At 40.8% G+C, this 27,390-nt stretch overlaps 1 protein-coding gene across 8 annotated transcripts in view; it reads left to right on the top strand.

The window, feature by feature from the left end:
- Positions 1 to 27,390, top strand: part of gas2a (growth arrest-specific 2a) — a 257,222-nt gene that overhangs the window by 175,065 nt on the left and 54,767 nt on the right. For all 8 annotated transcript variants that reach the window (XM_072592740.1, XM_072592743.1, XM_072592738.1 and 5 more), the window contains one exon: positions 24,878 to 24,985. In XM_072592740.1, the coding sequence (XP_072448841.1) occupies positions 24,878 to 24,985 (108 nt within the window). The remainder of the gene's footprint in view (positions 1 to 24,877; positions 24,986 to 27,390) is intronic.

Below are 27,390 nucleotides of genomic sequence, written 5' to 3'. Positions count from 1 at the left end.
TACGATAGGTGGAAGGAGGTTTAGGTGAGGGTGATAGGCCAGAGAGGGGGTGGGGGCGGAGAGGTCGGAAAGAAGATTGCAGGTCAAGAAGGCGGTGCTGAGTCCGAGGGTTAGGACTGAGATAAGGTGGGGGGAGGGGAAACGAGGAAGCTGTAGAAATCTGCATTCATCCCTTGTGGTTGGAGGGTTCCTAGGCGGAAGATGAGGCACTCTTCCTCCAGGCGTCATGTTGACAAGGTCTGGCGATGGAAGAGGCCAAGGACCTGCATGTGCTTGGCAGAGTGGGAGGGGGAGTTAAAATGTTCGGTCACGGGGTGGTTGGGTTGGTTGGTGTGGGTGTACCAGAGGTGTTCTCTGTTACTGAATTAGTAATCCAGAGGACGTGAATACGAGTTCTAATCCCATGATGGAATCTAGGAACCGGAATAGAGAAATGGAAGTAGTCAGCCGCTTGAACCTTGTCTGTCATTTAATTAAGTTATGGCTGATATTCTTATTACCTTTAATCCAGATCCTTGGACTTAAAAGCTAGAACCTTAAAAAAGTAACAGCGCAGAAAGAAGCCAATCATCCCATCACTTCTGCACTGGCTGAATAAACTATCTGCCCATTTTAATCTTATTTACCAGCACCTGAAACTGTAATCTTGTGGATTATAGCCCTCCAGGTGCAGATTCAAGCTTCTGTTTAATGAGTTGAGGGTTTTTACTTCAATTACTAACTGGGCAGCAAATTCCAGGTGCTCGCAACCCTCTGGGTGAAACAGAGTTTATATTGTGCCCTCTTTAATCCTTTTGCCAATCATCTTAAATCTATATCCCTTCATAATTGCTGTTTCTAAGAAGAGTAGGAAATCTCTGTCCACTGTATCCATCCTTATGGAAACATATATTCAGCTCAGTCTGGATCCTTTCAATTGAAACATCTTCAGTCTTTTAGAGAAGTGAGTTCCAATTTTCCAACTTTGTGCAAGAAAAGTATCTTGATATTGTTTATTAGTGAGCTCACTCTAATTTTAAAATTATGTTTCCTTGATCTGGATTTCCCCACCACAATAGATAATAGATAATTTTAAATAACTTTATCATTTCAAGCACCTGGATTAGTTCATCCTCAACTTTCTAAACACAGTGCGATTGCGAACCAAGATTATACAACACACCCTCATAATTCAACCCTTTAAAACTTGGTTTAAGTGAAGGTGGTGGCATAATACTGCATGACTATTCAGAATGTCAGCTAATGTTGTGAGGGTTTGATTCAAATCCTACCATAGCAGATGGGCAAGTTTGATTTCAATTAAAATCTGAAATTAAAAGCTTGTTGAATAACAACCATGTAATTACTGTTGAATGTCATTAAAAGCCCATCTGGTTCACTAATGTACTTTAGGGAAGGAAGTATGCCATCCTCGCCTGGCTTGTGACTCCAGACCTACAGTGGTTGACCCTTAACTACACTTTGGGCAATTAGGGATGATCAATCAATACTGCTCTGGCCAGTGACATCCACATTCCATGAATGGATTTTAAAAAGTAATTCTGGTGAATCTATGACGATTATCCTTGGTAAAACAACTGTACACAGTACTCCAGATATTGTTTAAGATTCTATACAATTGAAGTCGAACTCTCTTACTGTTCAGCCTCTCTCTTTTTTTAATGTTTTCACAGAATTTGGGTACTGCTGGTTAGGAGATGTGCTTCCTTCTTTGAAGTTGCTGCAGTCCTTGTACTGTAAGGACAGTACAGTGCTAATAGGGCAGCAGTTCCAAGATCTTGACCCAGCAAAAGCGAAGGAATAACAATATATTTCCAAGTCAGAATGGTGTGTGTTTTGGTGGCAGACTTGCAAATGGTGGTGTTCCCATGAATTTGCTGCTCTTTTTTCTTATGTGGTTGAAGTTGTGGGCTTGGAAGGTGCTTGGTTAAGGAGCCTTGGTGACTTCTTAGTCATTTTTATATTTTTCATACTATCTTGTTAGCTTTGATTGATGTGTGTACCTGGATGCCAAATTCCATTGTCCCTCTAAAGCTATTCATCTCTCAGCTTAAACAAAATATTCTGATTTCTAATTTCACAAATCTGAAGAATTGCACTTTTCCAGACTGAATGCATTTTACCACATGTTCTTCCTCCTCCCTTCTCCTGCCTCTGTCATTCTTCAACTCCTTTCCCCATTCCGAATGCTCAATATATCTCCTAACTTGGTGTCATCTGCAGACCTAACCAAACAATTCCTTATTTATTTAATCAAGTCATTATTATGTATGACAGTTTGAGAATTTTAAATAAAATGAAACCCGTTTGTTCTGAAGAAGAATCACAGGTGCTACTAGACTTTTCTGTTTTTAATTTGCTAAGACATGAAACTGTGGTATTGTTATAATAACCTAACTCCTATCCTTTGAGCAAGACAACTACCATCTTTACTTAGTTTGGGTGGTACCTTATTCAAGAACCACACTAATTTGATTGGTCTAATTTGTTCTCAGCAGTGATCTTGTGTGGTCAATCTTCTGTGAGAGGCAGTTGTAAAAAGGTCTTCTTATTGGAAAGACCTTTCCCAGACCTAGTGACCAACAATAAATTATCCTGTCAGTAATGGCCATACTCCATAAAGAGATTAGATTTCTGCATTAGAATAAATGTATCATGGCGAAATAATCTAGTTCTAATCTCTGCCACTAAAGATGGGAGCAGGTCATGTCTTTGTCCCTGTTTTTTAAGTTTGGTTTTCTGTAAAGAATTTCAAAAACCAATGGACAGATTTCAACAAATCCTAATACGCATATCAGATGTGATCCAAGGAAGAAACAATCAGTTTTTGGTAAAGATGCATATCCAAATCCAGGTTCTGGATTTTTAAAAATGATTAATAAATATTGGGATACAGGGAATTCTTATTTAGTATTGTTGAATGTTTTAGTGTGTTGAGGATTTTCTCAACTGTTGAGGGAGAATTTGTTACAGCTATTATTATGTTAATAGAGTTTTCAAAACAAGTTATTGATTGTTGACTGGACTGAGGCCTCCTCAGTGAAATGGGTTTGGGTGAGGATTAGTTGATACAGTGTAACAGAGGCACATGCTCTCTTAATGGGTTTTTTTCTGATTTCCTACTTATGAAAGTAAACCATCAGTGTTGGGGCTGCAGCTGTTCACGTTATATATTAATGATCTGGATGAAGGGACTGGGGGCATTCTAGCGAAGTTTGCCGATGATACGAAGTTAGGTGGACAGGCAGGTAGTACTGAGGAAGTGGGGAGGCCGCAGAAGAATCTAGACAGTTTGGGAGAGTGGTCCAGGAAATGGCTGATGGAATTCAATGTGAGCAAATGCGAGATCTTGCACTTTGGAAAAAAGAATACAAGCATGGACTACTTTCTAAACAGTGAGAAAATTCATAAAGCCAAAGTACAAAGGGATCTAGGAGTGCTAGTCGAGGATTCTCTAAAGGTAAACATGTAGGTTGAGTCCGTGGTTAAGAAAGCGAATGCAATGTTGTCAATTATCTCAAGAGGGTTGGAATATAAAAGCACCGTTGTACTACTGAGACTTTATAAAGCTCTGGTTAGGCCCCATTTGGAGTACTGTGTCCAGTTTTGGTCCCCACACCTCAGGAAGGTCATACTGGCACTGGAGCGTGTCCAGTGCAGATTCACACGGATGATCCCTGGAATGGTAGGTCTAACATACGAGGAACGGCTGAGGATCCTGGGATTGTATTCATTGGAGTTTAGAAGATTAAGGGGAGATCTAATAGAAACTTACAAGATAATACATGGCTTGGAAAGGGTGGACACTAGGAAATTGTTTCCGTTAGGCGAGGAGACTAGGACCCGTGGACACAGCCTTAGAATTAGAGGGGGTAAATTCAGAACAGAAATACGGAGACATTTCTTCAGCCAGAGAGTGATGGGCCTGTGGAATTCATTGCCACAGAGTGCAGTGGAGGCCGGGACGCTAAATGTCTTCAAGGCAGAGATTGATAAATTCTTGATGTCACAAGGAATTAAGGGCTACGGGGAGAATGCGGGTAAGTGGAGTTGAAGTGCCCATGAGCCACGATTGAATGGTGGAGTGGACTCGATGGGCTGAATGGCCTTACTTCCACTCCTGTGTCTTATGGTCTTATGGTCTTATGGTCTTATTCCAGTAAAGTTGGAATGGAAAATGTCTTTAATAAACAAGACCAAGTGCTCTGTGACTGCCTCTAGGGTAAAGTCTCCGCCATAGATTCAGCAACAAGCATTAAGTGGAAAATTTGATTTGATGTATTTATTGTTACATGCATCTTGTTACAAAATACAGTAAGAAGTATTGTATAGTGTTGCCACTGCCTGGTGTCATCTTAAAACACAGAAAAAAAAAACAAAACACAGAAATATAAAAGCAGCTAGATGAAGAAATGAAGAAAGTGAAATAATAAAATAGCCCATTAGTCTATCCAGATGCTTTCTTTTTCAACTTTGAACATTCTTATGGGAACAACTAACAACTAACCCCCTTCATTGTGGTTGAACAGCTGATGTTCAGTGACTGTACACATCTTAAAGGTTGTAAACAACTGACACTGCAAAGCAGAGCCAACTGGCTTACTGATATTGTAACACTCCCACTGTAGAATGTATGACGTATTGGGAGTAGACTGGTCTCAAGGTGAATTAACAAGAATTAGCAGCTTTTAACCTATTATGGTCAGCCTTAAACCTCTCCTGTTACTAAGGAGGAGAAATAGTTAGAACAAGTCAGGTCTTGCAGAGGAACCTGGTCCTTTTGGATTTGTGGAGGTCAGCACCATAATGAAATAGGAGAAAGTGAGGACTGCAGATACTGGGGATCAGAGTCAAAACATGTGGTGCTGGAAAAGCACAGCCAGTCAGGCAGCATCCGAGGAGCAGGAGAGTTGACATTTCAAGCATAACTTCTTAATCAGGAATGTGGGGGAGGGCCAAAGGGGACTGAGAGATAAATGGGAGGCGGCAAGGTAGCTGGGAATGCGATAGGTAGATGAAGGTGTGGGGTGATGGTGATAGGTCGGAGTGGACAGTGAAGTGGATACGTGCGAAGGAAGATGGACAGGTAGGGCAGTTCAAGAGGGCAGTGCTGAGTTGGACGGTTGGATCTGGGATAAGGTGGGGGAAGAGGATATCAAAGAACTGGTGAAATCAACATTGATCCCGTATGGTTCCCAAGGTGGAAGATAAGGTATTCTTTCTCAGGCGCTGGGTGGCTAGAATTTGGCGGTGAAGGTGGCCCAGGACTTGCATGTCCTTGGTGGAGAGGGGGCCGGGGAGTTGAAGTGGGTGGTGGGGTTGATTGGTACGCTTGTCCCAGAGATGTTCTCTGAAATGTTCCGCACGTTAGCGTCCTGTCTCCTCAATGCAGTGGAGACCACATTGAGAGCACTGGCCTCAGTCGATAAGGTGTTTGGAGCTGCAGGAAAATCTCTGCCCGGTGTGGAAGGATCGTTTGGGGCCTTGGATGGAGATGATGTGGGAGGTGTGGGCACAGGTGTTCCACCCCTTGCAGTGGCAAGCAAGGTGCTGGGGGTGAAGCGTTGGTTGGTGAGAGGCGTGGACCTACCAAGAGAGCTGCGGAGGGAATGGTCTCGCCGGAACACAGATAGGGGTGGTGAGGGAAATATATCTCTGGTGGTGGGGTCTGATTGTAGGTGGTGGAAATGGTGGAGTATGATGCGTATCTGGAGGTTAGTAGGATGGAAAGTGAGGACTGGGGTTTCTGTCCTTGTTGCAGTTTGAGGAGAGGAGATGCGCTGGAGGGCATTATTGACCATGTGGGAGGGGAAATTGCAGTCCTTGAAGCAGGGGGCCATCAGGGATATTCTGGAGTGGAATTGCTCCTCCAGGGAGCAGAAACTGTGGAGCGCACCAACCTCTGGATACAATGCATCATTCTCCACTATTTCCACCAAGTACAGTCAGACCCCACCACCAGAGATATATTTTCCTCTCCACCCCTTTCAGCATTTCGCAGAGACCATTCCCTCCACGACTCCATTGTTATGTCCACGCCCCTCACCAACCCACCCTCCATTCCCGGCACCTTCCCCTGCCACAGCAAGAGGGGTAAAACCTGCGCTGGTATCTCCCCCCTCACCTCTGTCCAAAGCCCCAGTGGATCCTTCCTCATCTGGCAGAAATTTTCCTGCACCTCCAAATACCTCATCTACTGTGTCCTTGCTCTTGATGCGGTCTTCTCTACATTGGGGTCACAGGACGCCAACTTGCAGAACATTTCAGAGGACACTTCCAGGCGACACACACTAAACAACCCCACTGACCTGTGGCCAAACACTTCTATTCCCCCCCCACTCCACCAAGGACATGCAAGTCCTGGGTCTCCTCCACCGCTAAATTCTAGCCACCCAACACCTGGAAGAAGAATACCTCATCTTCTGCCTTGGGACCCTCCAACCACACAGCATCAATGTCAATTTCACCAGTATTCCGATCTCCCCTCCACGCAGCTTATTCCAGATCCAACCCTGTAACTTGGCACCACCCTCTTGACTGGTTGATAAGGTTAGATCACTTGGGATCCAGAAAGAGCTAGCCAATTGGATACAAAATTGGCTTGATGGTAGGAGACAGAGGGTGGGGGTAGAGGGTTATTGTTCAGACTGTGACCAGCACTTTTCCGCAAGGATTGGTCCACTATTATTCACATTTATATAAATGATCTGGATAAGAATGTACAAGGCATGGTTCGTAAGTTTGTGGATGACACCAAAATTGGTGGGATAGTGGACAGTGAAGAAGGATATCTAAGAATATCATGGGAACTTGATCAACTCGGTCAGTGGGCCGAGGAAAGGCAGATGGAATTGAATTTAGATAAATGTGACTTGTTATATTTTAATAAGACAAATCAGGGCCAGACTCACACGGTTAACAGTAGTCCTGGGGAGTGTTGTCGAACAGAGAGACCTGGGTGTGCAGGTACATTGATCCTTGAAAGTGGCATCACAGGTAGATAGGCTGGTGAAGAATGTGTTTGACATACTTTCATCAGTCAGAGAACTGAGTATATGAGATGGGACTTCATGTTATGGCTGTAAAAGAGATTGGTAGGGCCACATTTGGAGTATTGCATACAATTCTGATCATCCTGCTGTAGGAAGGATGTTTTCAAACTGGAAAGGGTGCAAAAATGATTTACAAGGACGTTACTGAGACTGGAGTAGAAATGCGGAGACATTTCTTCAGCCAGAGAGTGGTGGGCCTGTGGAATTCATTGCCACGGAGTGCAGTGGAAGCCGGGACGCTAAATGTCTTCAAGGCCGAGATTGATAGATTCTTGTTGTCTAGAGGAATTAAGGGCTACGGGGAGAAAGCTGGTAAGTGGAGCTGAAATGCGCATCAGCCATGATTGAATGGCGGAGTGGACTCGATGGGCCGAATAGCCTTACTTCCACTCCTATGTCTTATGGTCTTACGGAGGGTTTAAGTTATAAGGAGAGGCTGGATAAGCTGGGATCTTTTTCCCTGGAGCGTAGGAGGCTGAAGGATGACCTTACAGATGTGTATAAAATCATGAGGGGCATAGATGAGGTGAGTAGCCAGCATCATTTCTTAGATAGATTACTTACAGTGTGGAAACAGGCCCTTCGGCCCAACAAGTTCACACCAACTCGCTGAAGCGCAACCCACCCAGAACCATTCCCCTACATTTACCCCTTCACCTAACACTACGGGCAATTTAGCATGGTCAATTCACCTAACCTGCACATTTTTGGACTGTGGGAGGAAACCGGAGCACCCGGAGGAAACCCACGCAGACACAGGGAGAATGTGCAAACTCCACACAGTCAGTCGCCTGAGACGGGAATTGAACCTGGGTCTCTGGTGCTGCTAACCACTCTGCCATCATGTCACCCATTTCCTTAGAACAATTACAACCTTTAAAAGACATTTAGACATGAGTAGGAAAGACTTAGATGCAGGCAAATGGGACTGGTTCAGTTTAGAATGCCTGGTCGACATGGATGAGTTGAATTAAAGAGTTTGTTTCCATGCTGGATGACTCTAAATGGTGTGGTTAGTGGAACATAGAACATAGAACATAGAACATAGAAGAATACAGCGCAGTACAGGCCCTTCAGCCCTCGATGTTGCGCCAATCAAAGCCCACCTAACCTACACTAACCCACTATCCTCCATATACCTATCCAATGCCCGCTTAAATACCCATAAAGAGGGAGAGTCCACTACTGCTACTGGCAGGGCATTCCATGAACTTACGACTCGCTGAGTGAAGAACCTACCCCTAACATCAGTCCTATATCTACCCCCCCTTAATTTAAAGCTATGCCCCCTTGTAATAGCTGGGAACAGCAGGGTTTGATTCAAAAGGTGTAGCGCTGGATAAGCACATCAGGTCAGGCAGCATCCGAGGAGCAGGAGAGTCGACGTTTCAGACATAAACCCTTTATCAGGAATGTTATGCCTGAAACGTTGACTCTCCTGCTCCTCAGAAGCTGCCTGACTGGCTGTTGCATTCCAGCGCCACATTTTTTGACCATAATAAAATAGATGGGAGTGACTCAGGCAATGCCGTTTAATCTGTGCACCCTTTGTGAGAATACGTGGAATAAATACATAACTGTCTGAAATTCTGCTATGGTAAATATGCTCCTGCTTTGCTTAATTTTGGAATCTTGCATTACTATACATTTAATCAGCCTGTCACTGTTATTTGGTGACCACAGAGAACATGTGCTCAACATTCTGGAAAATTTTCATGCAATTTAAAAGCACACCGATGTTTAACAGGAAACATTGCAATGCCAATGCATCTGCACAGTGACTCGATCAGTATGAAGTACAGCAAATAAGTGTTTTACTAAAAGGATTGTGCCTCCATACAGACTGATAAAATTAGGTGTTGGGGCTGGTTGCTTGTATGGTCATAGAATGATCCTCATATCTCTTATTTGAATGAGCTTCACACATCGGACAATATTCAGATTTTAACAATGCCTGAGTGACATTATAGTCTCAGAGTTAGAAGATCATAGGTCCAAGTCCAGTTTTAGAGAGTTGAAACACCCGTTACAGTATCCATGACCATATTGGAAGATACAAGATTCTTAGCAGTCTTGACATGGTGTATGCAAAGAAGTTGTTTTTCCTTGTGGGAGAGTCTAGGGCCAGAGATCATAATCTCAGAACAAGGGGCTGCACATTTGAGACAGAGATGACGATGGGTTTCTTCTCTCAGAGATAGTGAATCTGGAATTCTTTACCACAGAGGATGTTGAGCTGGGTCATTAAGTATATTCAGGGTTGAAATAGACAGATTTTTGGTCAGTAAGGGAATCAAGGGCAATGGGGAAAAGTGGGAAAGTGAAGTTGAGAATTATCAGACCAGCCAGTATGCTCATTGAATGATGGAGCAGACTTGATGGGCTGAATGGCCTCCTTCTGCTCCTACAGTTTATGATTAGATTAGATTAGATTAGATTAGATTAGATTACTTACAGTGTGGAAACAGGCCCTTCGGCCCAACAAGTCCACACCGCCCCGCCGAAGCGTAACCCACCCATACCCCTACATCTACATTTACCCCTTACCTAACACTATGGGCAATTTAGCATGGCCAATTCACCTGACCTGCACATCTTTGGACTGTGGGAGGAAACCGGAGCACCCGGAGGAAACCCACGCAGACACGGGGAGAACGTGCAAACTCCACACAGTCAGTCGCCTGAGGCGGGAAATGAACCCGGGTCTCAGGCGCTGTGAGGCAGCAGTGCTAACCACTGTGCCACCGTGCCACCGTGCCGCCCACGGTCTATCCACTGAATACCTGTATGGTATATACTTTGGAAATCTCTGTTTTGATCCCTTTTCTGTGCTGTTAGCTCTTATCAGTAAAAGTGAAATTTAGAGATAATTACAGTTGGCCTGAGTGTCTCTATTCAACTAGAAGCAAAATTAGTCTGGGTTTATTCTGCATAGTGCTATTGAGCAATCTCTGCTCGAAGTGGACATGCAGAAATGTCAGTGAGAATAGGATAGGCTCCACTCTGACCCTGTTGAATGGTCTGATGACACTCATTGTCAAGGATCATTCACAAATAAGGGACAATGGATGAAGTATGTTTGAAAGCCAGCAACCACGGAATTGTGCTGCACTGAGGAGTCACTACATTCTGAAGGGGAAAGGGAGAAAATTGGCCACTCAGTTTTGTCTGTAAGTTTGATAAATGTACTCTCAATGAAGACTGGTAGGAGCCTGAGGCCAGAGAATATAGTAGCTTCTTTGGGAGGTTGGGTCTTTGATTATTTTTTAAATGAAATTTAAAAGAAGTGTGTACCTAAATTTGTAACACTTTAACTGTCAGTTGTTGACAGCTTAACAGCTATTACCAATTGGCCATTTCATTAGTAAGGGATATTTTGTTTTGGCTACAAAGTTTTTTTAGAAAAGGTCCCAGTGTCTTTTTGGTATTATTATGCTTCTGAATTTGAAAAATATTTTGTATTGTGTTTCTATGCAGCCAAGGAGACTGAAATTCTCTTCCTCAAGAAAGTTGGGTTTTTTGGGCTTTTGGCGATATGGTAGCTCAGTGGTTAGCACTGCTGCCTCAGCGCCAGGGACCCAGGTTTGATTCTCACCTTGGGCAACTGTCTGTGTGGAGTTTGCACATTCTCCCCGTGTCTGCGTAGGTTTCCTCCGAGTGCTCCGGTTTCAAAACACAATCCAAAGATATGCAGGTCAGGTGAATCAGCCATGCTAAATTGCACATAGTGTTAGGTGCATTAGTCATGGGTAAATATAGGGTGAGGTAGGGGAATGGGTCTGGGTGGGTTACTCTTCGGAGGGTCAGTGTGAACTTGTTGGGCCAAAGGGCATATTTTCATACTGTGGGGAATCTAATCTGAATTTATCTTCACAGAAAAACATATTAATAAACAAGTATATCACTTCTAATGACTCAAAAATAACTATTGCATAAGTTGAGTTAGAAACATTCTCTGACTGCTTAGAGATGTAAGTTGATGGCAGAATTACAAAGACCTTTTAGCTAAGGGTTAGTAGTGGTGGGCTCCGAAATGTTGGTGGGGTCAATGTGCTCTTTAAAGTAAAATTTGCATTGTCTGTGAGCTTTGGAATGCCTGAGAAGGCAATTTCCTTGTGAAATTTGTTGACTAAAAAGTAAAAGTTTGTAAGCAGAAAAGCTTGAATAATAAGATTAATGTTTCAGGACTCAGCAAATCTAGTAAGATCTGATCTGTGTGACCTTTGAAATATTCTGTTGTAGCTCTGTACTCTGATTTCAATGCTAGCCACACATCTCTTAAAAGGGGGAATCTCTTGGGTGGCATGGTGGCTCAGTGTTTGGGGGTCCTACAGCAAACACTTTAAAGCCAATGAAGTATCATTGTCCCCTGGACATCTATACATTGCCATTAGCATGTCCAGCTCTACAGCTCTGTAAAGTGCATAATTGGTTGGATTAAGTGGTTGGTACGCCTGACGAATAAAGTTCACATATCAAAGTTCTGGTACTCCTCCTCATCTTACTCCTGACATGCGCACCCTTTTGATTTTTAGATCTGCTGTTTTGCATGAATTTTTCCAAGGTTAACATTTATCTTGAATTTATAATTGCTTCAATCCTCCTGCAAAAGGACTTTCACGTTTGTCAGCTGTTTAAAATTAGCTTGGATTCAAATGCCCTTCACCACCTGTCTCACTTGACTCAACGTATGTTAACTAGTTAATATATATTAATGGCAGTTCTTCCTTTAATACTTCTTGGATATGGCTTTAGCTCTTACTGCACTAGCATGTTCTTTAGAAGTTCATAGGAAAATTTGACAGTGGTTTTAAATGACACAAAACTCAATGACAGAAATATAACAGATATCCAATTAATATATTTCTACTCATGATATTCAACAACAAATTTGTTCAGGAAACATGCTTTTCTTGGAATTTCATCATGGGATGCTCAATAGCCACCACAACTATTTGAATACACACAGATAGGGTCTTAGTTTAATGTTTCATAAGGATAGCTTCTCCAACAATAACACATTATCTCAAAACTGTTCTTGAATGTCAGACGAATCCACAGAATGTCTCACAAGTCTGGTAATTCTGACTAAAGCCTGAATTCTGAATAAACTAAAGGATAGGGAAGACAATACATTGTTTATGAGCATTTTTGAGCTGTCTTTACCTTCTATCATACTGAATTCTTCAAATTGATAACTTTATCTAAATGGACTCTTCCTGAGGATCTTTTGAGAGTTAGGAGTCTTTGTTTGCTTAAGAAACAATTAAAATGAAAGAATGTCAGAAGGATCCAACAGCATTAAAACATAAGGCCCTACTAATCATCCCAACTGCAGAACTAGCTGTTGCAATCTGAGATATTCTAACACATTTTGTGCTAAGAATAACTGTGCTGAGGATATGAGTATTAAATCAGATAGCAGTATTTAATGTCCACTCATGCACAGTAAAATCTGAATTTTCTGAAAGTTTCTGTTGAATGTCATGCTCTTCTACATGCTTTGACATGCCATTGCCTGACATGACATTGCAATAAATATTGCTATCTTCAGTCATTAATTACTCAGTTATAGTAGAAAAGACTACTGCTTCCCCATTCAAATGCAAATGAATTTTTAACAACATGGTTATTCTTAAGTAACCCTTTTCACATGGAGAATTGATTTTTACAAATGTGAAGCCTCATTCCTTCGGATTTCAAGGAATGAGAAATTCCTTAAATGAGAAATTCCAATTGCTGCTGTCCTTTCTTGAATAAAGTAAAACATTGTTTACTGTCTGCCTCTTTATCTCTTTCTCTCCATCTCTTTTTTCATGATATTTCTTTAACTTTCAGTTCGTGATTATAATATTCTAAATTAAGTCTTCCTTCAAAGTTTGTGGGAAGATTTGTAGCTCGGGTGCTCGTTGTGTTTCTGTTCGCCGAGCTGGAAATTTGTGTTGCAGACGTTTCATCCCCTGTCTAGGAGACATCCTCAGTGCTTGGGAGCCTCCTGTGAAGTGCTTCTGTGATCTTTCCTCCAGCATTTGTAGTGGATTGAGTCTGCCGCTTCCGGTTGTCAGTTCCAGCTTTTTGCAGGAACCGGAGTTTGTTCGTATGTGGCGCTTGGCGCTTGGCACAGGATTCCCATTTCCTGGCTTGTCTTAGAATCTCTTGCCCGTAGGTGTTCAAAGTCTGTGTGAAGATTTGTAGCTCGGGTGCTCGTTGTTGTGGTTCTGTTCGCCGAGCTGGGAATTTGTGTTGTAGACGTTTCGTCCCCTGTCTAGGTGACATCCTCAGTGCTTGGGAGCCTCCTGTGAAGCGCTTCTGTGATCTTTCCTCCAGCTGGAACTGAAAACCGGAAGCGGCAGATTCAAACCATTACAAATGCCGGAGGAAAGATCACAGAAGCGCTTCACAGGAGGCTCCCAAGCACTGAGGATGTCACCTAGACAGAGGAACGAAACGTATGCAACACAAATTCCCAGCTCGGCGAACAGAACCACAACAAATAAGTCTTCCTTATTTAGACATTGCATACGTCAGTAAGGATTATTCAACCTGATTAGTTGAAGCAACACATTGTTACTTGCTCAGTTCACACAATTCCTTGATCCCTTTTAAGGGTGACACGTTGGTTTGGATATCTGACTCTAAGCAAGTTTCTATTCAAAGACACACAAAAGGTCTTTTGGGAGCTGTAATCATACCAAAGAACTTGCATTTGTTGTTACTGACGACAAAATTTGGGCCATCTGCAGGCTCTGACATATCTCAGTGATAATCTTTTTTTCTTGTGAAAGAATCTCAAATATCATTCGCAGGTGTCCGGTTCTATATATCTGAGTCCTGGGATAAGGACAGTATGGACATGACATAAAAGGAGTTGCTGCATCTTTATTTGCTTTTGCTTCATGAACCTATCTTTCTCAATAGCAACCTCCAAATGAATTCTGATCTTCAGCACTTTTTCTTTTGCTTTTTTCATTGGCAACCAACAATACTTTAATAAATTCTGGGAAACACACAATATTAAATTGTAATAGTTGCAGCCTTTACAGAAAACATTGAGTTAAACAATATAGTTGTTTGAATATTGATGAGAAAAAGTTTGATGTTGCTGAAGCTATTTGATCATTTGAACTGCAGGTGTAAACAAGCTACACTATTGTGCAATGGCAATGAGATTGATTTTTTTTACGAACAGGGTGTTTCCATCAGTTCAAAAGATGTTCTGCCTGTCACACAACTAAGTAGCATTGTTAATGAGTTTCAGTACCAACACAATGCAGGTACATAGCCTGTATGTCCTGACAAATGGCTAATCAAATCAAATCATTTGTAAATCATTTGCAAAGACAGGGTTTGATTAGGGGTAATCAGCATACCTTTATGAGTAGGAGATCATGCCTCACAAATTTGTTAGAGTTCTTTGATGAAGGGATCATGAAGCTTGATGAGGCAGGGTGGTAGTTGTAGTCTATATGGATTTCAGTAAGGTGCCACATGGGAGGCTGCTGTGGAAGGTTGGATCGCATGGAATCCAAGGCGAGCTGGCAAATTTGTTACAAAATTGGTTTGATGGTTGGAAGCAAAGGGTAATAGTGGAAGGATACTTATCAGACTGGAGGCCTGTGACTAATGGAGTGCCTCAGGGGTTAGTATGGACAGATATTTTAGTCAGTATGGACCAGTTTGGGCCAAAGGGCCTGTCTCCATGCTGTAGGGCTCTTTGACTTTGTATATGTTCCTCCAAGTGTTCATAGCAAAGTGTCGACTGTACTTAATTAGCACCCATTTGCAAGACCCAAATCAAAGCATCTACTGTATCTGTAATTGACTTGCTGAACAATTCTAAGTGTGCTAGTAGCTTTGACAACATACTCCTTTTACAAAATATTTAAGTTTTATCATCCTTTGACTTGGCTTAAATGAAATAGAAAAATTCTATTTAACTACCAACCAGACAAAAAGATAAAATCATTTGAATGACACATGAATTCAAACTTTTAACTGACATGGAATTTTGCTGGATGAATATTTCATAAAATGGTTTTGGTCTGACTTTTATCCTTTTTCACCTTTCTGTTTTCAAACTAAAGTTGAAAACATTGATCTAAGTGAGGTACCATACAGCTGCCAGTTCCACGAGAATTCTCTGGATAGCATATTAATGAAAGGCTATGAGTTTAACCGTCACAAGCCAGATCCATGCTTTATATTTCATGTTCACTGAATAAATAGTACTTAGCTAGATGTTTTCATAGTTTCATAGTAATAGAAGCAGGAGTAGGCCATTTGACCCATCCAACCTGCTCTGCCATTCATTAGGATCTTGGCTGATCTATCCATTGTCTCAGCTCCTCCTACCTGCATTTTCCCCATAACCCTTAGCTCCTCTACCATGCAAAACACATCCAACTGTGTCCTGAATATATTTAATGAAGCTACCTCTACTGCGTCCTTGGGCAGAGAATTCCATCGACTCACTACTCTCTGGGAAAAGCAATTCCTCCTCATCTCCGTCCTAAATCTACCCCCCTAATCCCCTAGTCCTAGCCCTCACCCACCAGTGGAAACAACTTGCCTGACTCTATCTTATCTATCTATAATTTTGTGTGTTGCTATCAGGTCGTCTCTCATTCTTTCAAATTCTAGTGAGTACAGTCCCAGGTGACTCAACCTCTTCTCATAGGTAACACCCTCATCTCTGGAATCAACTTGGTGAACCTCCTCTGCACTGCCTCCAAAGCCTGTATATCCTTCCTCAAGTAGCCATGATGTGGAGGTGCTGCTATTAGACTGGAGTGGACAAAGTTAAAAATCGCACAACACCAGGTTATAGTCCAACAGGTTTATTTGGAAGTACTAGCTTTCAGAGCGCTGCTCCTTCATCAAGTAACTCTAAAAGCTACTACTTTCAAATAAATCTGTTGGACTATAATGTGGTGTTGTGATTTATAACTTCCTCAAGTAAGGAAACCAGAACTGCGCACAATATTCCAGGTGCGACCTCACCAACACTTTGTGCAATTGCAGCAGAACCTTCTTGCTTTTAAGTTCATAGAGCATAGAACATAGAACATTACAGTGCAGTACAGGCCCTTCGGCCCTCGATGTTGCGCCGCCCTGTCATACTAATCTGAAGCCCATCTAACCTACACTATTTCATGTACAATCCATCTAGAAATGAAAACCAATATTACATTGGCCTTCCTGGTTACCTGTTGCACCTGCAAATCAACTTTATGGATTCATGTACGAGCGCTCTTAAATCCCTTTGCATAACAGCATGCTGCAATCTTTCACCTTTTAAATAATACTCTGACCTACTATTTTCATTTCCAAAGTGGATAACCTAACATTTACCAACATTGTCCTTCACCTGCCAGACCCTTGCCCACTCACTAACCTATCTAAATCTTTCCGCAGAGCCCCCACATCCTCTGCACAGTTTGCTTTTCTACTTAATTTCTACTAAAACCTGGATACGTTTTTAAACAAAGGTATTACAAAAAATGAGAAAACAGTATTTCACCACTAGAAAATGTTTACTGTATCAGATTTTACTATATAGATGTTTAGTACACAAATTTGGGATGAAATTATCATCAAAGATTTTAAGTGTCAGGAATGATTGAAGAAATGTCAGGCATCATGTTCATGCTGTTAAAGTAATTCAAAGGCTTTTTTGATGGACATTGTAGTAAATTTAGTGTGAATTGTCACAAAGTTGGAACAAAGAGGGAATGTGAATGGAGTCCATTTAAATAGGAGTTCAGAGGTCACATTATATAGGCTCAGATGGCCTTTACAATGTAACATGATTTAAAAAAAAAGTATCCACTAAACTAGTAACCCAATGCTTATAGCAGCTGTGTGAGCTTTAAGCTGTGTCGTACAACCTATGCAGTCTGTCGAGTTGCAATTTCTTGCCCTTATTCTGTCCCACAGGTAAATGCCAAAGAGAAACTATGGGTGTCCCCCCATATCCGCAGGTGATACATCCAAAACTTACCGTGGATGCCCGAACCTGCGGATAGTCGCAAAACCTATCATTTAAATGGAAAATTTACCTCCCCGACAGCACCCGAGTTATTTATGGAATGTTCCATGTAATATTTTCGGACCGCGGTAAACCATGGATAACTGAAACAGTGGAAACTGAATCTGTGGATACGGAGGCTCTACTGTAATGCCATGACAAATAAGCTGTTGGGTTCAGATAAGATGTTAAGATTTTCAAAATCTGCCCACTTCCAGACATAATAATGGAAGGGTGGCAGCTGAACTGTTTCCAGGAAGTGGGTTATAAGTATTAAAATGAGGCTGTCATCCTCTGACCTAACCTAATATGCAGATCTTACAATAGACCATGGAGGCTCCTTTGAAAACCTGACAGCTGAAATGAGGTGAGGATACCTTTGAAGTGAAGGTGCCTTTTCTGGCTTACTTGTTAGCCAGGAGGAGCAGAAGTGGACCCATCACACCCCCTAAGCATCCCATTGCCTCCATTAGAACCCCTTTCAAAAAGCTCCTTGTTTTAGGGATTGAAGCCATCTCACAATCTGAGGTTGGATACTCACAGGATGGACCACCTCACTAGTATCACCTCAAGCATGGCTTGATTAAACGCAGTCAGCGCGGCTTTGTGAGGGGCAGGTCATGCCTCACAAATCTTATTGAGTTCTTTGAGGATGTTACTAGACAAGTTGATGAGGGTTGAGTGGTGGATGTGGACTTCAGCAAGGCATTTGATAAGGTTCCCCATGGTAGGCTCGTTCAGAAGGTCAGGAGGAATGGGATACTGGGAAATTTAGCTGTCTGGATACAGAATTAGCTGGTCAACAGAAGACAGCGAATGGTAGTGTAAGGAAAGTATTCTGCCTGGAAGTCAGTGGCGAGTGGTGTTCCACAGTCTGTTCTTTGGCCTCTACTCTTTGTAATTTTTATTAATGACTTGGATGAGGATATTGAGAGATGGGTTAGCAAGTTTGCAGATGACACAAAGGTTGGAGGTGTCATTGACAGTATAGAGGATCTTTATAGGCTGCAGCGTAACATTGACAGGATGCAGAGATGGGCTGAGAGGTGGCAGATGGAGTTCAACCTGGATAAATGTGAAGTGATGCATTTTGGAAGATCGAACTTGAAAGCTGAGTACAGGATTAAAGACAGGATTCTTGGCAGTGTGGAGGAACAGCGGGATCTTGGTGTGCAGGTACATAGATCCCTTAAATTTGCCACCCAGGTGGACAGGGTTGTTAAGAATGCATATAGTATTTTGGCTTTCATTATCAGGGGGATTGAGTTTAAGAGCCCTGAGATCTTGTTGCAGCTCTATAAAACTTTGGTTAGACCGCACTTGGAATACTGTGTCCAGTTCTGGTCGCCCTATTATAGGAAAGATGTGGATGCTTTGGAGAGGGTTCAGAGGAGGTTTACCAGGATGCTGCCTAGAATGGAGGGCTTAGAGAGGTTGACTGAGCTCGGACTTTTTTTTGGAAAAAAGAAGGAAGAGAGTGGACCTAATTGAGGTGTACAAGATAATGAGAGGCATAGATAGAGTTGATAGCCAGAGACTTTTTCCCAGGGCAGAAATTGTTAACACGAGGGATCATATTTTTAAGCTGTTTGGCGGAAAATATAGAGGGGATGTCAGAGGCGGGTTCTTTATGCAGAGAGTTGTGAGAGCATGGAGTGTGTTGCCAGTAGCAGTTGTGGAAGCGAGGTCACTGGGGATATTTAAGAGACTGTTGGACATGCATATGGTCACAGAAATTTGAGGGTTCTTACATTAGATTTACCTCACATGAGGATCAATGGTCGGCACAACATCGTGGGCTGAAGGGCCTGTTCTGTGCTGTACTGTTCTATGTTCTATCAGGGATCAATCCCTCCATTCCCCTCTCACCTTCCAAATGTCCCCACTGGTCATGTGATCCTCTCCACCCAAGGTAGTAAAACAGCTCTGCCTGGATCTGTGGCTTTCTCCAGCTTGCTATGCATTATACAGAAAACAAGACAACCAATCAGCTTGAATTCTGGAAGAAAACCTACCAGGACCGAAAGGCACAACCAGATGCAATAAATTTCACAGCGGTCAAAGAAATCCAAAATTCCAGGTTGCCTATTCCAAACTCTCCCCTTTCCACTAACCCCTCCTCTGTTAATATCCAAGTCTTACTGTAAGGTTCACTATTTTTTACATTCCTGGGATGAACCAGACTCTCTAACAGGAAAGAATCCAAGAATTATCCCTTGCGTCCAGGGGCATCACCATCAATGATTCCTCTAATATCAACATTCTGGGGGTTACCAGTGACTAGAAACTGAACTGGACTAGCTGTATAAATACCGTGGCAATAAAAACAGGTCCGAAGCTGGGAATTCTGCATTTAGTAACTCACCCGAAGCCTATTTACTATCTACAGTGCTTAAGTCAAGAGTGTCATGAAATATTCCCCACTTGCCTGGATGAGTGTGGATCCAACAACACTTAAATTCATTAAGTAGCCTGCTTGATTACACCCCATCTAATAACTTCAATATTCACTCCATCCACCATTTACATACAGTGGCAGCACTCAGTACCATCCATAAGATGCACTGCAACGACTCACCAAGGTTCTTTAGACAGCACTGTCCAAAGACGTACCATCTAGAAGAATATGGGAAACAAATGTACGGGAACATTACCACCTACAAGTTACCCTGCAAGGCACACCCCATCTTGACTTGAAACCATGTAACCATTCCTTCAGTATCACTGGCTCACAATCTTGGAATTCTCTCCCTAAAAGCCCTGTGTATGTAACTTCACCACATGGACTGCAGCATTTCAAAACAGCATCTCATCATATCCTTCTCCAAGTAATTAAAAACAGACAATAAATGATGGCCAAGCCAGAGACATCCACATTCTGTGAACGAGTAAGAAGATTAAAAAAGCCAAAATCAGCAAAATCAAAAATAGCAAAATCAGCCAGAGGCTCACAGATTATCTAAGTGCCTTTGAAATCTAGTACATGTAGTTAATGGAGGTTGACTAATGCTCTAGGAGCTAAATTGTCACCTAATTGACTGATTTTGGTCTGTGCCTTACAAAATTACTAGGTTCAATTTGTTCGTTTACTGTTAGAACTGGAAAATTAGATGATGTAATTCAACATTGTTTTACAATTATTTATGTGACAGAATCAAATGCCAGAAATTGATGACTGAGCTGTGTGATTTTTGGAAGGCAGTGTTTCCTCTTTTATCGACGTAAAGGCTCAAAATTCACTTGCTTCCGTATTGTTTAGTTTGAAGCCAAATGGATGTCAAAATCTAGAGTTTCATGTTGATCTTGGAATGTTTAAAATTAGTTCATAGTTCAGGATCAGTCAACACGGTGCAATAAAGTTTAGAAAAAGCCAGAAAATTAATGGCATGTGTAGAAATGTTATTTTAAGAATAATATTGGATGCTAAAATTCGTTAAAAATGGATTAGAATGCTCACAAACTCTTGAAAATTACTCGAATATCACAGATAACTTTCAAGTATTTCCTTGCAAAAGGGCCAGAATCAATATCCCCAGGTGATCAGTGGCTAAATGCTTCATATGGTTTGCATTGTGTTAGCTGATTTCAAGCAGGAATGGGTCAAAGCTTTACAGCTGGTCAGAACATCCCTGGAGTAGTTTTTTTAAAGAACTGGCTAATATTCCTACTTTTAATTTCCATTGAATGACTTTCTAACAGATACTCACATTTATCGTTGCATGCATAAACAGAGCTTTTTCCGATAAAATTTCTGTCCAACAAAGTTGGAAAAATCTGCTTTTTCTCTCTTGCCGGTATATCTTTAAAAGATTTGCTTGCAAGTGTTAATTATGGATAATTTGAATCAGGGTCCTTGGGCCAGATATATTTTACCTCAGAATTCTCAAGAAGTTGAAGAAAGCAACATTCAAGATCTGTTTCACATTTTACGAATTTAAAAGGATCAGCGTTTTACATACTTGGGAAGGTGTAGAGACTGAATGTGGTTTGCAAAATTCTCAGTAGGAATGAGCATTGGTAAGGTAATTACAGAATAGTTAAGCCGATACTTCCAATAAAATATTCAAGAGTATTTTTGTTAATATATTTATTTGTAGCAAATAAATATTTGAGTTTGTCAGTGATTCATTCCTAGAAGATCAATCCTTGACTCCATTTACCTGCCTTGACAGCTCTCTGGGGTAAATAATTCTGTAAACTAATGACCGGATAGTTCAAGAAATTCCCTCATTTCTTCCTTAAATTGGTGAACTCTTTCTTTAAAATTAAGACCCTCTGGTCCTAGACCCTCCCACAAGGGGAATCAACCACTTAGCAACTGCCATCTCAAGCCCCCAAAGAATCATATATATTTTAATAATGTCTCTTCTCATTCTTTTAATCCCAAATAAGCCCAATTTATCAATCTCTATCACATAAGAAAATCCATACTTATGATCAACTCAGTGAACCTTGTCTGGACTGCCTCCAATATCAATATATCTTTTCTTTAGATAAGGGAACAGACTCAATGGGCCTCTTCTCTAATGTATGATTGTGTGATTCAGAACTGTTCACAATATTCCAGCTGTGATCTGACTAGTGCCTTGTATACTTTTAGTAGGACCTCCCTATTTTATCCTCCATTCCTTTGAAATAAAGGCCAATCATCCATTTGCCATTACTATTATCCCATCAAACTTGTATGCTGGCTTTTTGTGATTCACGCAGGAGGACCAATCAAAACCCGCTGTACTTCAGCTTTCGGCAATCTTTCTCCATTTAAATAATTTTCAGCTCCTTTACCAAAGTGCATAACTTCACATCTTCCCATATTGTAATCCATCTACCAAGTTTCTGACACTCCACTTAACCTCTCTATATCTCTCTGCAGACTTTTAGTATTATCCTAAACGGTTGCCTCTACAGGTACATAGCACATAGAACATTACAGTGCAGTACATGCCCTTTGGACCTCAATGTTGAGCCGAACTGTGGAACCAATCTGAAGCCTATCTATCCTACACTATTCCATTTTCATCCATATGTTTATCCAGTGACCATTTAAATGCCCTTAAAGTTGACAAGTCTACTACTGTTGCAGGCAGTATGTTCCATGTCCCAACTACTCTCTGAGTAAAGAAACCCCCTCTGACATCTGTCCTATGTCTATCAGCCCTCAATTTAAAACTATGTCCCCCTGTGCGAGCCATCACCATCCGAGGAAGAAGGCTCTCACTGTCCACCCGATGTAACCTTCTGATTATCTTATATGTCTCAATTAAGTCATCTCTCAACCTTCTTCTCTCTAACAAAACCAGCCTTGAGTCTCTCAGCCTTTCCTCATAGAACCTTCCCTCCATACCAGGCAGCATCCTCGTAAATCTCCTCTGAACCCCTTTCCAAAGCTTCCACATCCTATAATGCGGTGACCAGAACTGTATGCAATACTCCGAGTGCAGCTGCACCAGAGTTTTGGACAGCTGCAGCATGACCACGTGGCTCTGAAACTCAATCCCTCTACAAATAAAAACTATCAAACAGTATGCCGCCTTAACAACCATAACAATCTGGGTGGCAACTTTCATGGATCTATATACATGGACACAAAGATCTCTGTGCTCATCTCATACCATTAGCCCAGTACTCTCTATTCCTGTAGTTCCTTCCAAAGTGAATCACCTCGCACTTTTCCGCATAAAATTCCATTTGCCAGCTCTCATCCCAGCTCTTCAGCTTATTTATGTCCCTCTGTAACCTGCAGCATCCTTCAGTACTATTCACAACTCCACTGACCTTAATGTCATCTGCAAATTTTCTAACCAATCCTTCTATGCCCTCATCTAGGTCAATTACAAAAATAACAAACAGCAGTGGCCCCAAAACAGATCCTTGCGGTACATCACTAGTAACTGAACTCCAGGATGAACATTTCCCATTAACCATACACTGTCTTCTTTCAGCGAGCCAATTTCTGATCCAAACTGCTAATTCACCCTCAATCCTATGCCTCTGTATTTTGTGCAATAGCCTATCATGAGGAAACTTAGCAAACGTCTTACTGAAATCCATATAAATCACATCAACCACTTTACCCTCAAGTACCTGCTTGGTCACCTTCTCAAATAACTCAAAACGGTTTGTGAGGTATGACCTGCTCCTCACAAAGCAGTGTTGACTATCCCTCATCAAATTATTCCTTTCTAGATTATTATAAACCCTATCTCTTATAACCTTTTCCAACACTTTACCGACAACCAAAGTAAGGCTCACTGGTCTATAATGACCAAGGTTGTATCTACTCCCCTTGAAAAAGGGGACAGCATTTGCTATTCTCCAGTCTTCTGACACTATTCGTGTAGACAATGATGACACAAAGATCAAAGCCAAAGGCTCTGCAATTTTCTCCCTGGCTTCCAAGAGAATCTCTTAGGATAAATTCCATCCAGCTCAGGGGACTTATCTATTTTCACACTGTCCAGAATTGTGAACCTCAGTCTTGTCTAGTCTAGTAGCCTGTCTCAGTATTCTCCTCAACAACATTGTCTTTTTCCATTGTAAGTACTGACAAAAAATATTCATTTAGTGCTTCCCCTATCTCCTCAGACTTCACGCACAACTTCCCACTACTATCTTTGATTGGCCCGAATCTTTCTTTAATCATTCTTTTATTTCTGAAGAGCTATAGAAAGCTTTAGTATTTTCCTTGATCCTACCTGCCAATGACTTCTCATGTCCCCTCCTGGCTCTTCTTAGCTCTGTCTTTATGTCTTTCCTCGCTAACTCTTAACTCTCACATGCCCTAACTGAGCCTTCACATCTCATCCTAACATAAGCCTTCTTCTTCCTCTTTACAAGGAATTCAACTTCCTTAGTAAACCACAGCTCCCTTGCTCAACCACTTCCTGCCTGACAGGTACACACTTATCAAGGACACACAGTAGCTGTTCCTTGAATAAGCTCCACATTTTAATTGTCCTATCTCCCGCAGTTTCCTTCCCCATCCTATGTATCCTAAATCTTGCCTGATCGCATCATAATTGCCTTTCCCCCAGCAATAACTCTTGAACTGCATTTATATACCTATCCCTTTCCATCACTAAAGTAAACGTAACCAAATTGTGGTCACTATCACCAAAGTGCTCACCTACCTCCAAATCTAACACCTGGCCTGGTTCATTGCCCAGTACCAAATCCAGTGTGGCCTGCCCCCTTGTTGGCCTGTCAACATCCTGTGTCAGGAAAATGTCCTGCACATAGGTACTTTTGTGTTATGTGTAAACTTGTCTATAGTACATTCACATCCCTCATCCAAGTCATTAATATATTATAAATAATTGTGGCACCAGCATTGATCCCTATGGCAGTCTGAGTTACAGGTTGCCATCCTGAAAATGCTGTCCCGTTTATCCCAACTCTTTCTCTTTTGTTAGTTAGCCAATCCTACATACATGCTAACAGACTATCACCATGGGCTCTTATCCCATTTGATAGATTCATGTGCTATACCTTATCAAATACATTTTGGAAATTCAGAAGTACTATGTCTTCTGATTCCCTTTCATTCATTCTCTGCTAATTCATCAAAAACATTCTTTACTGTTGTTTTTATTTGCTTATACATTCTGGACTTCCTGTCCCACTCTGGGTCGCATTCTCTAAATAGCTTCCTGACAATGTTGCTGTTTTTTTTTATTCAAATGCTTATGTTTCCTCTCTCTCCCCCTCTACCTAGCTTAAATTTGATGAAATTATTAGCACATTAAGTGTTCCTGTTCTTTAAGGTGCGAACTTTGATATTTTCCATGTGTCATTTTAGGTGAAACAAATTTCGGAAGATCCACCTTGCAAATGTCCAAATAAGTTTTCGGTGGAACGTCTCTCGCAAGGACGATATCGTGTTGGAGAAAAGATCCTATTCATTCGGGTAAAATATTTGAATGATTTGTTTTTGTGTGTTATCTTTAACGTGTGCATATTAATAAGGTAAAGGCAGACAGTATGAAGGAATGCTATATAGGATTACAAGCTACACAGTTTACAAAGGATGATATCCAGAGTTAATTGTTATTTTATAAATGGCTAGCAATCAGAGCTGAAAATTTCCTACACTAATTTGACAATTTGCATAATCTCTGTACATGCAGGAAAATATATTACAGTAACATGAACTTTGTTTTATGAACTAATTATTCTGTGGTTTCATGAGGATTTATGTACTAAAATAGACCAATGCGTAGGGCTAGTTGATAAAGTATGGTTGATGCTAACGCTTTATTTCTTGTCTATTGATTTTGTTTCAAGGCAGCCTTAAAGGATTCAAATCTTATTTGTGTGAGATCAAGGATTATCTGTAAAATAATTATTGCCATACTCAAATCAGTTCTGTTGTGAACCAAGGTTAAAAAAGCTCACCTTGTGGCGCCCTCTGTCTCTTATCTCTTGGCTGGGGCCCAATCGCTCCTGCAGTCCCTGACAGAATTCACCCAGGTTATTTGGTTTTCGCTCGCAGTGCCAAATGGTGTAGCAGAATTTAATTAGAAGGGATCTGTGAGAGCAAAAAAAAATTAACAATAATCAAAAATCAATTAAACTGACAATAATCAGCCTTTATTGTAAATACTGCAGCAGTTTGGAAAGAGGAGAGATCCAGTTTGTTCTCTGTTTCCCTTCCAAGTTTCCCTTTAAAAAGAAAAGGAACACATTATATACATTAAAATATGCTAAACAATTACAGATTATCATGAAATGTGTCATCTGTAACACTAAACCTTAGTCTAAAAAACACATTAATTATTTGCGTCATTCCATAACTCTGTTTCTATTATATAGACCTTTTGTTTGGGCTGAGATCTGCAGTTCGAAATATACAAGGAGCCATGAAAAAGATTACTGAAGGTTTATCAAACTTATGGAATTTGTTTACATTCAGCCTGGTCCTGAAAGTTGTTTCTGACTTTTTGTCTTTTAACTTGCTAAATTATAACTCGAGAATCGACCAATTTTTTTCCCATCATGCAATGTTAAATGTTGCCCACAATACCACACTTTTTAAATTTAACTCAAAAAAGGTACTGTATATGTAAAGTCATTAATCAATACATATAGTGACTATAAAAGTCACTAGATTTATAAAATAGTAAATGATATAAGTCTTCTTAAGTTGAGGTTTTAAAATTTTGTCATGATTCAAAGGAGTTTTACCTTCCAACTGATGAATAAGTGCACAACAAGAGTGATTAATATAAACTGTGGATGTCTGAAATAGACATTATCCTACCAACCATCTACTGTAAACATCGCCATCTCCTCCACCCCCTCCTCTAATAAGAACAATGAATCCATGGATTTCTTCATCAAATGGATTGAAACCATTTTATCAACTATCTCTGATTTATACTCCTTTTCCAAAACCCACCAAGCTGAACTTCTTGAAAGTAAAAACATTCCCTTCTTTTTCCCTTAACAAGTCCATTAACTCCCTTTCTAACTACTGGGAAGCAAATAATACTAGATTAAACAATCCTAAGACTGAGAAAAAACTGGAAGAGACTTGGTTGCTTACTTACAAGCTGATGAGATAGGTATTGAAAATAATTATTATTTGGGTCAAAATCAGATAGAAATAATGTGCAGAGTATAGTGAAAAAGAAGCAGATTTGTACTCTGTAATGATATTCATTTGAAGATCTGGTACAGGTACCCTGGGCCAAATGGCCTCCCTTTACAATTCTGTGATTAACTGTTTTTTGACTTGTAATATTTTCTACTATTCAAAGCTTTAGTTTTAGGTTAAACCTTTTATTGGCTTCAAACGGAAGATGCAATACCATTAACAAATAATGGCAAGTTATTAACATGTTTTGTTTTAAATAACCACAGACCAATTAACTCTTCAATTTATTTTGTCCACTTTTTGAAAATGAAGAGACAAGAATCGCAATATAGTACTAGCTAAAGTTCTTACTCAAACTATTTCTGTAGCAACCAGCTGTGAATATCATGACAGCATACATTTTGAAATATATTTTAGTATTAAATCAGACATGGATATGAAGTTTAGTAACACCAGTCACAACTGATCCAAACTTAGTTAAAACTAATTTGTACATCATCAGCTGAAACATTCTGCAGCTTTGAACATATTTTACAACGTGACAGGTTGCATAATTATTCTGATAAATTCGAATTATATAGTGTGGCTTAATTATTTCAATTAGTTTTACAAATATTGACCCTTCAGAATCAGCTGAATTTGTCATATATTTTATTAGTAAGATGAGCCTGGTGATTTAATAATCTGCTAACAACTACGATTCGACCATGTACAGA

This window comes from Chiloscyllium punctatum, chromosome 22 (assembly GCF_047496795.1).
Source record: "Chiloscyllium punctatum isolate Juve2018m chromosome 22, sChiPun1.3, whole genome shotgun sequence".
Classification (NCBI taxonomy): Eukaryota; Metazoa; Chordata; class Chondrichthyes; order Orectolobiformes; family Hemiscylliidae; genus Chiloscyllium; species Chiloscyllium punctatum.
The sequence above is the reverse complement of the archived record's forward strand: the minus strand, read 5'-3'. Positions and strand labels throughout refer to the sequence as shown.